This window comes from Salvelinus sp. IW2-2015, unplaced genomic scaffold (assembly GCF_002910315.2).
Source record: "Salvelinus sp. IW2-2015 unplaced genomic scaffold, ASM291031v2 Un_scaffold1632, whole genome shotgun sequence".
NCBI lineage: Eukaryota > Metazoa > Chordata > Actinopteri > Salmoniformes > Salmonidae > Salvelinus > Salvelinus sp. IW2-2015.
The window spans coordinates 250121-263802 of record NW_019943048.1 but is presented as its reverse complement, the minus strand read 5'-3'; the positions used below and the strand labels follow the sequence as shown (position 1 = coordinate 263802).

The window sequence follows — 13682 nt, the reverse complement described above, 5'->3', positions numbered from 1 at the left end:
AGCAGACACGATGAACTCTGGTCCCACCCTGACTGGAACTCAGGTGCAGGAAGGATAATTATTCTCCATCATATGATTATTATTGGCTCTCTGACGGGGGTCACGCTGGGTCAGACTGACCCCATACTAGAACCTGTTTTTCTACGTGTGAATAAAGTAATATGTCATGAATCCTAAACCAACATCTCTCTTCAGTTGAAGTGTGTCTCTGCTCTATCCTCCTCACGTGTGGCTAGCTAACCACCAGTCCCTCCTGTCTGAGGTGTTGGAGAGATGAGACAAAACGCACTTTCCACACAGAGGTGTCTGTCATCCAGATCAACTGATTACATATAGAATAGCAGCACAGGCAGGGTGCTAGGCAGCACAGGAAGGGTGCTAGGCAGGGTAGTGTGCAGACCAGGCCAGTTTGTAACTTCTGAGAGCAGGGTGCAGTCAGTCCCAGTGTGCAGGGAGTTAGATCTGTAGGCAGGGCACTGTGCAGAGTGGTAAGACAGTATGAGATGTAAACACGTGGTTTGTTGTGTTCACATGCTTGTCTATAGTACACAGGAAATGACAGCTTGAGGCTGAGGCATACCTAACGTTGGGCTGTAGTGCGCCTCATGTGGGCTGTAGTGCACCTCAGTGTGGCTGTGGTACCCTCGGTGTGGGCTGTGGTCGCCTCGGGTGGGCTGTAGAACTCCTCGGTGGGGCTGTAGTACGCCTCTGTGTGGGCTGTATACTCCTCGGTGTGGGCTGTAGTAACTCCTCGGTGTGGGCTGTAGTACTCCTCCTCGGTGGGGCTGTAGTACTCCTCCTCGGTGTGGCGCTTAGTACTCCTCCTCGGTGTGGGCTGAAGTACTCCTCTCGGTTTGGGCTGTAGTACTCCTCCTCGGTGTGGGGCTGTAGTACTCCCCTCGGTGTGGGCTGTTAGTACTCCTCCTCGGTGTGGGCTGTAGTACTCCTCCTCGGTGTGGGCTGTAGTACTCCTCCTCGGTGTGGGCTGTAGTACTCCTCCTCGGTGTGGGCTGTAGAATACCCCTGTGCGCTAGATGGGGCGACCTGTCTACCTGTGGTTAGGTTGTGGCCCACATGAGCTAGGCTAAATGTAGGTGACTGTTTACTTCATCAGGATGGTATTTCCATGTCTGCAAAGAGGTCGAATACACATCTCAGTATTACTGAGAAAGCATCGGGGGTGTTTCCTTGAAGGTTGACATACATTCTTCAGTTTACTCCCCCTCAATATGTTCTCAGGTTTCAGTTCTGTGGTGAAGGGTGATTTAATCACGTTTGTGTGAAGCAGAGATGACAGACGGCAGAACGCATATAAAGTTTACATTCCAACCTCACCACAGTAAATGGCATGAGTCATACGTGTTGCCTATTGCCTTATATAGCAAAACACAAGATTGGAATGGGCCGGAGACTTACAGCACTGTTTAGAGATGTAGAAGGTGGTACTTTAAACAGAGGCTGCTTTAAACTACTGTAATTTAGTGCTTGTCCAGCTATTTTGGAACAAATGCCATTTTATCGTGATTAGTTTGTTTTTCCTGACAAGGTCATAGGCTGGTAGTCACAAGCTCCCAAGGCCTTGTAGTGTTGTACTTGTCTTCTCTCTGAACAGGAAGAGGTGGATTTTTTTTGCTTCTATTTTCAACAAATGTTTTATTCTTGTTTTGGTATTTGACTGTGAGTTGAGATGCTTTGTTGCTCATAAGTGAACAGAGGTAGCCTGGTTCCTAGTCTGTTTGTGACAATATTCCACTCAGAATCACTCTAGTATATTGTGTTGTTGACAGAATCACTCCTAATTAATATGTGTGTTGTTAACAGAATCACTCTATTAATATTGTGTTGTTAACAGAATCACTCTATAATATTGTGTTGTTAACAGAATCACTCTATAATATTGTGTTGTTAACAGAATCACTCTATAATATTGTGTTGTTAACAGAATCACTCTATAATTTGTGTTTTTAACAGAATCACTCTATAATATGTGTTTTAACAGAATCACCTATAATATTGTGTTGTTGACAGAATCACTCTATAATATTGGGTTGTTAACAGAATCACTCTATAATATTGTGTTTTAACAGAATCACTCTATAATATTGTGTTGTTAACAGAATCACTCTATAATATTGTGTTGTTGACAGAATCACTCTATAATATGTGTTGTTAACAGAATCACTCTATAATATTGTGTTTTAACAGAATCACTCTATAATATTGTGTTGTAACAGAATCACTCTATAATTGTGTTGTTAACAGAATCACTCTATAATATTGTGTTGTTAACAGAATCACTCTATAATATTGTGTTGTTAACAGAATCACTCTATCAATATGTGTTGTTAACAGAATCACTCTAAATATGTGTGTGTTAACAGAATCACTCTATAATATTGTGTTGTTACAGATACTCTAAATATTGTGTTTTAACAGAATCACTCTATAATATTGTGTTTTAACAGAATCACTCTCATAATATTGTGTTGTTAACAGAATCACTCTATAATATTGTGTTGTTAACAGAATCACTCTATAATATTGTGTTGTTAACAGAATCACTCTCTATAATATTGTGTTGTTAACAGAATCACTCATAATTTGTGTGTTTACAGAATCACTCTATAATATTGTGTTGTTAAGCTCATAATATGTGTTTTAACAGAATCACTCTATAATATTGTGTTGTTAACAGAATCACTCTATAATAATTGTGTGTAACAGAATCACTCTATTAATATTGTGTTGTTAACAGAATCACTCTATAATATTGTGTTGTTACACAGAATCACTCTATAATATTGTGTGTTAACAGAATCACTCTATAATATTGTGTTGTTAACAGAATCACTCTATAAATTGTGTTGTAACAGATCATCTATAAATATTGTTGTTTAACAGAATCACTCTATAATATTGTGTTGTTAACAGAATCACTCTATAATATTGTGTTAGGTTAACAAATCACTCATAATATTGTGTTGTTAACAGAATCACTCTGTCGAATATTGTGTGTGCTTGTATTTGAAAGACATGAACATTGATATTCATCATATTTGTAACCATAGAGTTGATCAAATGGGGACAGAGGATGTAGTAACTCACTAGAACTTCAACTTTTGAAATCATTTGAGCCGAAGGACCTCATATCTGTTAAGCACTTTGAACAGCATTTCTAGTGAGACGTGTGCTGTATAAAGATCTATTCTCTCCTGTGTTTCAGATCCTGGTGTATTATYGGACCACCACAGAGTCAACACATGATGAGCAACAGCAGTAAACGAGTCCAGCCAAGCTTCACTGTCGCCCCGGTGGTCCAGAGCAAGATGCCTCGGCTGGAAGGGCCCATCATTGGTAGCGTGGCGTCTACAGAGGCAGGAGGGCTCTCTAAACCAGCCWGCCTGGCTCACTACCCCTCTGCCCCCCACCACACACCCCAGACCCAGGCTCTACAGAACAACAGGGCCTACTTCACCTATGACCTCAGGGGTCACGACCTCTCTGACCCTGACCTCCGACCTTCCTGGAGCCCTTCTAAGCGGTTGCTGCTGAACAGGAGGAATGTGGGGTGTTCCCCTCAGAGCGCGGAGGAGGGGTCGTTACGAAACCACACAGTTTACAGCAGGGCAGAGAACATGACTTTTTCTACTGAGAGTAGTAGTGTTAGTGGTAATCGTAGTGGTAGTGGTAGTGGTAGTAGTAGTAGTAGTAGTRGTGGTGGTGGTAGTAACTCTGTCTCTGCTGCTGCTCAGGACACTCCAGCCAAGCAGGGTTTTACCTACTACACCAGGAGCCCAGGCGGGCTGAGGAGTCCCACCAGCAGCCCTGGGACGATCTCTATGCCCATTGCTGTGAGGAAGCAGCCTCCTGTTGGAGGAGTTAGCCTCTCCCCTCAGTCTGAGAACTCTGTCTGTCTGGGTCTGGCTGTTCCCAATCCGCTCTACGGACACCCCTCCCCCTGYTGTTCGGAGCTGGGCTGTACTGTAGGACAGAGGCACAGTCTGGAGCAGAGGGGGGGAGTACACAGGATCCATCCCCATCTTAATGTGTATGAGGGGTGGATGTATAATCCTAGCTCACACCACCCCAGGGCTCTGCAGCTGGAGCACGGTGTTGAGACAGAGAGACTATCAGACAGACTACCTCTGAAAGATGTCAAGGACCACCAACAGCACCCCAGTGGAATTCCCAACAGAGCATCATCAGCACAAAGGTTCCCTGTCTTCATGGAACCAACCTACAGCATTGGTTACCCATGTTCCCCCGCCCGTGCCATACTAGGCCCCTCCTCATTTATATGTGACCCCCCCTCTTCACGGTTAAGCTCCTCCCCCTATGGGGCTGATCAATGCCAACGTTTACAAATCCCCTCCAAACGTCCAACATATCACAGCTTGGTCTCTTCCCACCCCTCCTACCCTTCCTCTCACCCCTCCTGCCCTTCCTCCTGCTCTTCCTCTCACCCCTCCTCTCACCCCTCCTGCCCTTCCTCCTGCTCTTCCTCTCACCCCTCCTCCCATCCCTCTCACCCGTCCTGCCATCCCTCTCATCCCTCCCACGCTACAACATACAAACCCATGACCCCTTCGCACCATGGCGTTCCGGTGACGTCACAGGTTTATCAGGGCCGCTCTCCTCCCAATGTGGCCAAATACAGCCAGCTCCCAGTCACACAGCCCATGTTTTACTACCGTCCTCAGGCAAATGTGGAGGGAGAGAGTGACAGTTGTGGAGCAGGGTTTAAAGATGCAGGAGGAAAGCACAGAGACTGGGAGGATGTTATGGTCCCTAATGGTTCTAAACGACCCCTACCTCCAAGTYCCTCCCAGACAGGACCCCACCTAGCTACTCATCTTCCCAGCACATCAAACCCCTCCCACTACCTTGTCACCCAGTCTGTGTACAGTACTGATGTCCCCATGTCTAGCCACACGGCTCCTAGTAGCTACCCATACCTCAGGAGTTTTGACCAGCCCTCCTATCATCAATTGTACAGGATGCCCCTGAATGCAGCAGGTCAGATGAGAGTCCCTGCTATAGCCCCAGAGAGACCCTGTGCCTCTCCATCTCCTCCCAGYAGCCTACAGCAGACTGAGAGACCCCTGGACTACTCCCTGCCTCAGTACAGATCTCTAGTCACCTCTCCTCAGGTCTCCTCCCCCAGGAGACACCACCTATCTCGAGGACACTTTGACTCCACACTCCCTGGAGCCCCACTGACTGTCTCCACCACACTGTCACGGGCTGACTATGGCCATCACAACCACCCAGCCAAACACCACCACCACCACCACAGCAACAACCATGCTACTACAGCCATGTGTACCACTGCTGCAAACTTTGGCAACCACAACCACCATACAACTACAGCCAACCAGAACAACCACCAACACATAACTACACGTAACCATCACAACACTACGTGTCAGGGAGTGACTGGTTCTATTGTAGTGAGGCTTAGAGGCAGCCCTGTCCCTCAGTCTAATGTGCATGGAGACATGATCACTACTGGTGCAGAAACCCTGAAGAGATGTGTCTCTGACTCAGACCGACCCATCAACATAGACTCTCCCTCCCCAAAACACACACAGGACAATGGGGATGACGTCATTGATGTGGAACTGTATCAGAAACGACAGAAGATGAAGGTGAACGGAGAGAGAGGGAGAGCGGAGGTGAACGGAGAGAGAGGGAGAGCGGAGGTGAACGGAGAGAGAGGGAGAGCGGAGGTGAACGGCGGGAGAGCGGAGGTGAACGGAGAGAGAGCGGAGGTGAACGGAGAGGGAGGCGGACTAGATAGCTGTCAGTCTCCCTCTCCTCCCATGCCAGTCATCAACAATGTTTTCAGCCTGGCTCCATACAAGGCTTACCTAGAGGCTGCTGGCATGCTGTCTCCACCTGTTAGAGGATCTCAGAGAACTGACCACCATCCTTCTGGACACTGTGTGTTCAAACCTGAGACCCAATCAGACCCTCACAGACATCATCAACACAGACAGGAAACAGGCCCTACATCTGACCCACACAGGCCTGAGAGAGACCCTAAACGAGAGGAAGAGATGCCTGTATCAATCAATCACAGGATTGATAACCATGTAGTCCGACCAGCCTCAGAACAGCAGAGGCCTGTAGTCGAGCAGAGGATTCTGGGTACTGTAGTCAGATCAGACACTACACAGAAGAAGCCTGTAGTGTCTGTTTTTAGTGAACCACCGCAGGAACCAGAGAGGGAGGTGGAAGTGAAGACTGATGACGATTTGCAGACTAAAGTGGTTAAGGAAGAGGAGGAGGAGGAACCACCGCAGGAACAGGAACCAGAGAGGGAGGTGGAAGTGAAGACTGATGACGACATGCAGACTAAAGTGGTTAAGGAAGAGGAGGAGGAGGAACCACCGCAGGAACAGGAACCAGAGAGGGAGGTGATTGAAGACTGATTGACGACATGCCAGACTAAGTGGTTAAGGAAGAGGAAGAGATGGAGGCGGCAGCAGCAACAGAGACGAGTGTGTTTGTACATGATCTCACCGTGGGTGTTATTAAGAAATGTGAATCTGATAAACTGGACAGTAAATTGTCAATAGAGTCAGATAAATATATTTCTATTATGTCGGCTACAGATGTGTCTCAATGCAAAGCAGAGACTTCAAATAGATGTGTGATGGAGGGATCTTTTACTTACAACGTGCACCACCATCAGCCCCAAACTCAGCACAGCCGGTTCCAACCACCAACCTAACCACCATCCATCCAGCCCCAGTCCGACCACCATCCATCCCAGCCCCAGTCCAATCACCAACCTAACCCATCCACCAGCCCCTGTCCAATCACCAAACTCCACCATCCATCCCAGCCCTGTCCAATCACCAACCTAACCACCATCCATCCAGCCCCTGTCCAATCACCAACCTATCACCATCCATCCCACCCCTGTCCAACACCACACCTATCCACCATCATCCCAGCCCCTGTCCAATCACCAACCTAACCACCATCAATCCACCCCCTGTCCAATCACCAACCTACACCATCAATCCCAGCCCTGTCCAATCACCAACCTAACCACCATCAATCCAGCTCCTGTCCAATCACCAACCTAACCACCATCATCCCAGTCCTGTCAATCACCAACCTAACCACCATCAATCCCAGCTCCTGTCCGACCACTATCCGCCCCAGCCACACCTACGTCCAAATCCAAACTCCACCCCAACCCCTCTCAATAAGGCATAGGATGTTGGCGCGTTCACCCATAACGTGCATCACCCGCCCCAGCTCATCATACGCCCTATGACCAGACTGCTACACTACACCCAAATCATCCACCCCTCCCCAATCCACCACCCAGCCGCCACAAAACTGAACCTTCAAAACATCCCTCCTCAATGTCTCAAACTATCCACCTATAAGATCGTCCTGCCAGATAACATGCTCCGGGCTGTTGCTCCCTCTCCCTGCTCTACGGAGGTCCCACAGTCACCCACTGACCCTCAGCTGTAGCCAAATCTCTTTCAGACAGCATCTACAGCTCCCGACCAGCCAGACAGCACTTCCTAGAGCTGCACCTCTTACTTGTAACCTGGTCTCCAGCTGTGTGTCCAACCCCACCCACAGAGCTCCAAACCTGGCTGTCCCAGCTGGACATCTCCTTACCTCCACCGCCATTTCCCACCCAAGCCCAGAAGGTGACCTCTCTGCTGGGTTCTGAGGCCAGGGAGGTGTGGCTGAGGGGACCAGAGACCAGGCTGCCCTGCAGAATTGCTCCAGAGACTGGGCAGTATGTAGCCCAGAAGCAGTGTCCCTTCCCCCATGTGATGAGGGCAGGCGCGTGTTTGTTCCATGCTGGTGGTCAAGGAGCTGCTCTTCCCTCAGGTCCAGGGGGGCCTACATCGACCAGGTTCTCCAGGTACAGTTGTGACGTACTGAATCTAGATCTAATCTTAAATCACATTTTAGCACCACAGATAATAACATACGTATTTCCTTACACGTGACTCATTTCATTACACGTGACTCATTTCATTACACGTGACTCATGTTCATTAACTTGACTCATTTCATTACACGTGACTCATTTCATTACACCGTGACTCCATTTCATTACACGTGAACTCATTTTCATTACACTGACTCATTTCATTACACAGTGACACGTGACTCATTTCAATGTGACTCATTTCATTACACGTGACTCATTTCATTTACACGTGACTCATTTCATTACACGTGACTCATTTCATTACACGTGACACATTGTTCATTACACGTGACTCATTTCATTACAGCGTGACTCATTTCATTACACGTGACTCATTTCATACACGTGACACGTCGCTCATTTCATTACACGTGACTCATTTCATTACACGTGAACGCTGCATTCATTCACGTGACTCATTCATTACACGTGAACACGTCGCTCATTTCATTACACGTGAACACGTCGTCATTTCATTACAGCGTGAACAGCGTCGCTCAATTCATTACACGTGAACACGTCGCTCATTTCATTACACGTGAACATGCGCTCATTTCATTACGCGTGAACCGTTCGCTCATTTCATACACGTGAACACGTCGCTCATTCATGTGGGCGTGTAATTTGGGCGGTAGCCTAGCTAGAGCGTTGGACTAGTAACCGAAAGGTTGCAAGTTCAAATCCCAGAGCTGACAAGGTAAAAATCTGTCGTTCTGCCCTGAACAAGGTAGTAACCCACTGTTCCTAGGCTTCATTGAAAATAAGAATGTTCTTAACTGACTTGCCTAGTTAAATAAATGTCAAATAAATTGAAACAACATTTATTCGTTGTTTGTATGTCTGATGAATGTCAAGTCCCTGCTTTTTCTGTATGTTAAAGCACATTTCTGTCAACAGACTACAAAGTAGCCTGGGTACCAGTCTGTTTTGTGCTAACATTCCACTCCATCTACTTGTTGGCATATGACGCATAGTATGAGATTGGAATGTTAGCACCAAACAGTTCTGTATTTCAGGCTTACAATAACGTTGATCTAATGTAATGACAGGAGCACAAGGTGGAGTTGGAGCCTACCACCCTGTCTGAGGAGAGACACCTGGTACGCTGCAGAAACGAACCATGTTCCTCAAGCTCCGCAGGCCTCTGTCACTCAAACACCTGCCTAACATCTACCCTGACGTTCTCAACCTCTACTATCACAGCTGTGTCTGCAAGAGCCTGGGTGAGTTAGCCGTTAGCCTGGCCCCTGATAAAGCCTTGGTGAGTTAGCCGTTAGCCTGCTAGCCTGGTCCTTGATAGAGCCTGGGTGAGTTAGCCGTTAGCCTGGCCCCTGATAACGCCTGGGTGAGTTAGCCCTTAGCCTGCTAGCCTGGCCCTTGATAGAGCCTGGGTGAGTTAGCCTGGCCCCTGATAACGCCTGGGTGAGTTAGCCCTTAGCCTGCTAGCCTGGCCCTTGATAGAGTCTGGGTGAGTTAGCTGTTAGCCAGGCCCCAGAGGGTTAGATCACAGTTAGCCAGAGAGGTATACTACAAAGCAGGATCAGTGAGTTAGCTAACTTTGATAAATAAACAGAAATAGCTGTTGAGTGTCTGGTTCATTTAGAAAGCTAAACTTCTGTTTACTGCTTGTTGAGTCCATGCCCATTTTTAAGATGATCAACAACAACAAAMAAATTGTTATTTCAGAATATTTAGATAAGTTAGCTGGCTAACTCATTGAATCTACTTTGTAGTATACCCCTCGGAAAGCTTGTATCTCAATCACTGGTATACATACACATGAGTGAAGATCCATGTTCTAGATAGTGGAAATCTAATTGACTTGCTATTGACATTCCATTGTCCATATCCTTGACATCCATCACATTTTCAGCCAGTCATTTATTTATTTTGGTTCCCATTAGCTGTTAGTATCAGCTTTTCCTGGGGTCATGCCAAGCAATATTGTTATGTTTAGACCATAATGGACTGTCTCTTTAGCAGAAAACTGCACTGTTGGCTCTTATTTTTCTGATAACAAAAGTATAAATAATATCAAATTCCTTATAATAAGCAAACCGGCTGATGTGATTTTCTAGTTTTCAACAAATTCATTTATTGAAAAAATGAAGCAAGAGTGTCATTTTTTTTTCTTCACTTACTTAGCTAGCAAATGCAGCTAGCTGGTTTAGTTACTCAGAGAGATGCTATGTTAGCTAGCTGGCTATGACAACACAACACTGGAACTCTTCCAAATCAAGGTAAGCTTTTGGTTTTATTAATTTATTGCCACCGGGTCTGCTGGTCTAACTGCTTACTGACTATACACTGTAATGTTACTGCATGATTGTAGCGGGTTTACTAACACAKTAGTTCTATTAGCTATGTTGACTATGACGTTACTTTAGCTAATACAGGGACAACGATGTAGGCTGTGTGTAGCGGTTTGGCCTGGAAATGTTTTTTCCCTGGTCACATACAGCTGATGTGTTCATCTGAAGTCCACAAACGAAGGGAAAAGGTGAGCGGAGGAGAGTGCATAGAGGTTAGAATGAATACAACATGGCTGCTATGAAAGTGAACTGTGTTTTATGTGTGATCGGGGGTGTATTCATTCCTCCGATTCTGTTGTAAAACARCAAGGAGTCATCAKGCCAGGTAGTCCTGAGGCATGGTCCTAGGGTTCAGGTCCTCCGAGAGAGAAAGAAAGAGAGAATTAGAGAGAGCATATAAATGGAAGCAAATGAAACGGGGATAAAAATACCAGAATTTGTCCAATAGAAACTCTCGTTTGCAACTGTTGGATTGATGGTTACACCCTAGATAAGTTCGCTGCAGGCAAGAGTGTGCAATGTGGTATTGTGTMATTTTCTGTCATCTCAAATTTTTCTCTCGACATTGTAAACTTTCATTCATAGGCTAGGTTGTAGCAACCTCATGATGGGTACAGGAAAAATAGCCTAAACCTACTGATGTTACATTGACCTGGGTGAATGGAATATGAATGACAGTCATCCAATATGCTGTAATAGAAATAAGGCCATCTTCATGAAAAATAAAATCATCCTCCCTCATCATAAACGGCACTGACCTCCACGTGTGTGTGTGTGTCTCTCTCTCCATTGTGGCCTGACTGACGGCTGCCTGGCGTTTCAGTTTGGAATCTGGGTGAAAGTAGAAGCGAATTTCTTACATTGAGTATTACTGAGAGACTGAACAGACAGAAACATAGTCACAGGCCTGCTATCTGTGTGAACTGGAGACGTTGCATGGGGACCTTGAAGGGGAACTGGATAAAATTGTGACCTGGATAAAATGGGGACCTTGAAGGGGAACTGGATAAAATGGGGAATTGGATGCAATGAAAGTAATAACAAAAGTAAAAACAATTTGGGCCAGTTTCCCAGGTCTGGTTTTTATTTGGGCCAGTTTCCCAGGTCTGGTTTTTACATGGGCCATTTTCCCAGGTCTAGTTTTTACATGGGCCAGTTTCCCAAGTCTGGTTATGGTATGGGCCAGTTTCCCAGGTCTAAGGACGTTAACGGGGTGAACAGAATGACGTTAACGGGGTGCAGAAGGACGTTAACGGGGTGACAGAAGGACGTTAAGCGGGGTGACAGAAGACGAAGTAAATCAAAGTTAACCATTTCCTGGAGAAAGAAGGAGAGCAGACAAAGTCCCACGTCCAGTCTAAAACTGCCACAGTGCAACTAAACACATACTCCAACAGACAGATAAACTGCACTCCACCAGACCACTCCACCAGGCCCTCTTCACCACTAACGACCTCCCCCAGCCGCCTCACCGGCTCCCTCGAGCCCCAGATCCACCCAGGCCCTTTCCACCCATATGCCCCTCACACCAACACCCTCCACCATGACCGCCCAGACCTCCAACCGAGACCACTTTGCCACCAGACCGCTGACTCCACCAGACCCTCCAGCCAGACACTCCACCAGGCCCCTCCAGCGCACCGAACCCAGATAATACTCCACCAGGCCCTCGCTTCCCCACCAAACTCCTCAAGCAGGCCACTCCAATCCAGACCCCTCCACCAGACCCCTCACCTCGACAGGCCCCTCCACCAGACCACTTTTCCACCAGAGACCACTGACCACCCAGGCCCCTCCACCCGGCACTTCACGCTCGTGCAAGGCCACTTCCACCAGGCCACTCCAACCAGACCACACTCCATCAGTGCCCTCCACCCCGGCCCCTCCACCACCCAACCAGACACTTCACCACCAAACCAGACCACTCCACCAGGCCCAGTCCACCAGGCCCTCAACCACCAACCAGATCACTCCACCAGGCCCTTCCACCACAAACCCAGGCCACTCACCAGCCCCTCCACCACCAACCGCTCGTGTCAGGCCACTCCACCAGACCCCTCGGCACCAAGAGCCTCCATATCACCAACCAGACCATCACCACCACCAGACCACTCCACCAGGCCCTCCACCAGGCCTCATCCAACACCATACCAGATCCCCACCAGGGCCTTCCACCAGCCAACCAGGCCGACATCACCAGGGCCCTCCAGCCACCACCAGGCCCACTCCACCAAGGCCCCTGCACCGCAGGCCTTCCCACCTGGCCACTTACCCCACCAGGCCACTCCACCAGGCCTCTCACCAGGCCCCTCACAACACACAACCAGATCACTTTCCACCAGGCCTCCCACACCAACGGCAGGCCCCTCCAGCCAGGCCCCCTCCACAGGCCCCTCACCACCCGTCAACACAATCTATCCACAGCCCTCACCACAACCAGATCACTCCGAAGTCATCCACCAGGCCCATCCAAATTTCCATCCAACCAGATCACTCCACCAGGCTCCCTCCACCAACATTGTCCACAGGCCCCTACACACCAGGCCCCCCAGGCCCCCCGCACCAGGGGCCTCCACCACCAATCATATTTAGCTTGAAGACTAAAAACAGTGTAAATCTATTTAAAATCAGCAGACAATGAGTCCCAATGGCACCTATTCCTATATAGTGCACTACTTTAGACCAGGGCTGCATTTGGGAGGCACCCGAATGATTGAAAGTGTTGACCTCAGCCTCAGAGTGAAGGGTGAGAGGACTAAATTACTGCTGTTAGTATAACAGGCTAATGACTATCACAGTCTGCTGCTACAGAGAGCTATAAGCATGAAATAACCCCAACACACCTGTTTTAAACATCGGTTTCAAATAACTTAACTCACCTTGCGTTTGCTTTAGCCTGCCTACAGTTCATTTGGGGGGTTAGGCCATTGGGTAATTCCATTGGGTTCCTGGCGCCAGGCAAAAGCACAATCCAGCCGTAGTGTAAGTATTTGAAACCCAGGTTCTGAAGTATTTTTTTTTGCTAATACACGGAAGAAAAGGGGTCAGATAGAAGTCAAGTTCCATGCTGACCCCAGTGAACCTAACACGTCAGCACTCAGCGAGAGAACAGGCAATACCCAGCTATCCGTGCTGGGATAGATGATTCATGTTTAGTGAAATCAGTGTATGTGACAGCGGTCAAGAGCGTTTAATCAGTCAACAACTGTTGAGATTCATGTTCACAGGGATAGTGTGGTGTTTTTAACGCAACTTTTTTCAAAAATAGGCTATATATTGGTAAATGTAATTGTAGATGCTAGTGATGTGATGCCCAGTGTTGTTTTTCCCAAACATTTCTATAGGGGGACTAAAATGGAGGTTTTGGAGATGAAGGGGTGATAAGGCGAATTTAA

At 47.5% G+C, this 13682-nt stretch overlaps 2 protein-coding genes and 1 long non-coding RNA gene across 3 annotated transcripts in view; 2 read left to right on the top strand and 1 right to left on the bottom strand.

Annotated features, from left to right (window-relative positions):
- Positions 1 to 6434, top strand: part of LOC139024547 (uncharacterized) — a 29135-nt gene extending 22701 nt beyond the window's left edge. The window contains exons 2-3 of the mRNA XM_070439423.1: positions 3224 to 5729; positions 5772 to 6434. Of these exons, the coding sequence (XP_070295524.1) occupies positions 3261 to 5729; positions 5772 to 6434 (3132 nt within the window). The 5' untranslated portion in view covers positions 3224 to 3260. The remainder of the gene's footprint in view (positions 1 to 3223; positions 5730 to 5771) is intronic.
- Positions 6435 to 6714: 280 nt separating this feature from the next.
- Positions 6715 to 7179, bottom strand: LOC139024548 (uncharacterized). Its single transcript, XR_011475883.1, has 3 exons — positions 7130 to 7179; positions 6869 to 6906; positions 6715 to 6797 (listed from the first exon to the last, which is right to left on the bottom strand). It is a non-coding gene; the product is annotated as an uncharacterized lncRNA (long non-coding RNA).
- The window catches only part of cunh15orf39 (chromosome unknown C15orf39 homolog), a 14741-nt gene continuing 8000 nt past the window's right edge, over positions 6942 to 13682 (top strand). Inside the window, exons 1-2 of the mRNA XM_024138973.2 lie at positions 6942 to 7903; positions 9025 to 9198. Of these exons, the coding sequence (XP_023994741.1) occupies positions 9096 to 9198 (103 nt within the window). The 5' untranslated portion in view covers positions 6942 to 7903; positions 9025 to 9095. The remainder of the gene's footprint in view (positions 7904 to 9024; positions 9199 to 13682) is intronic.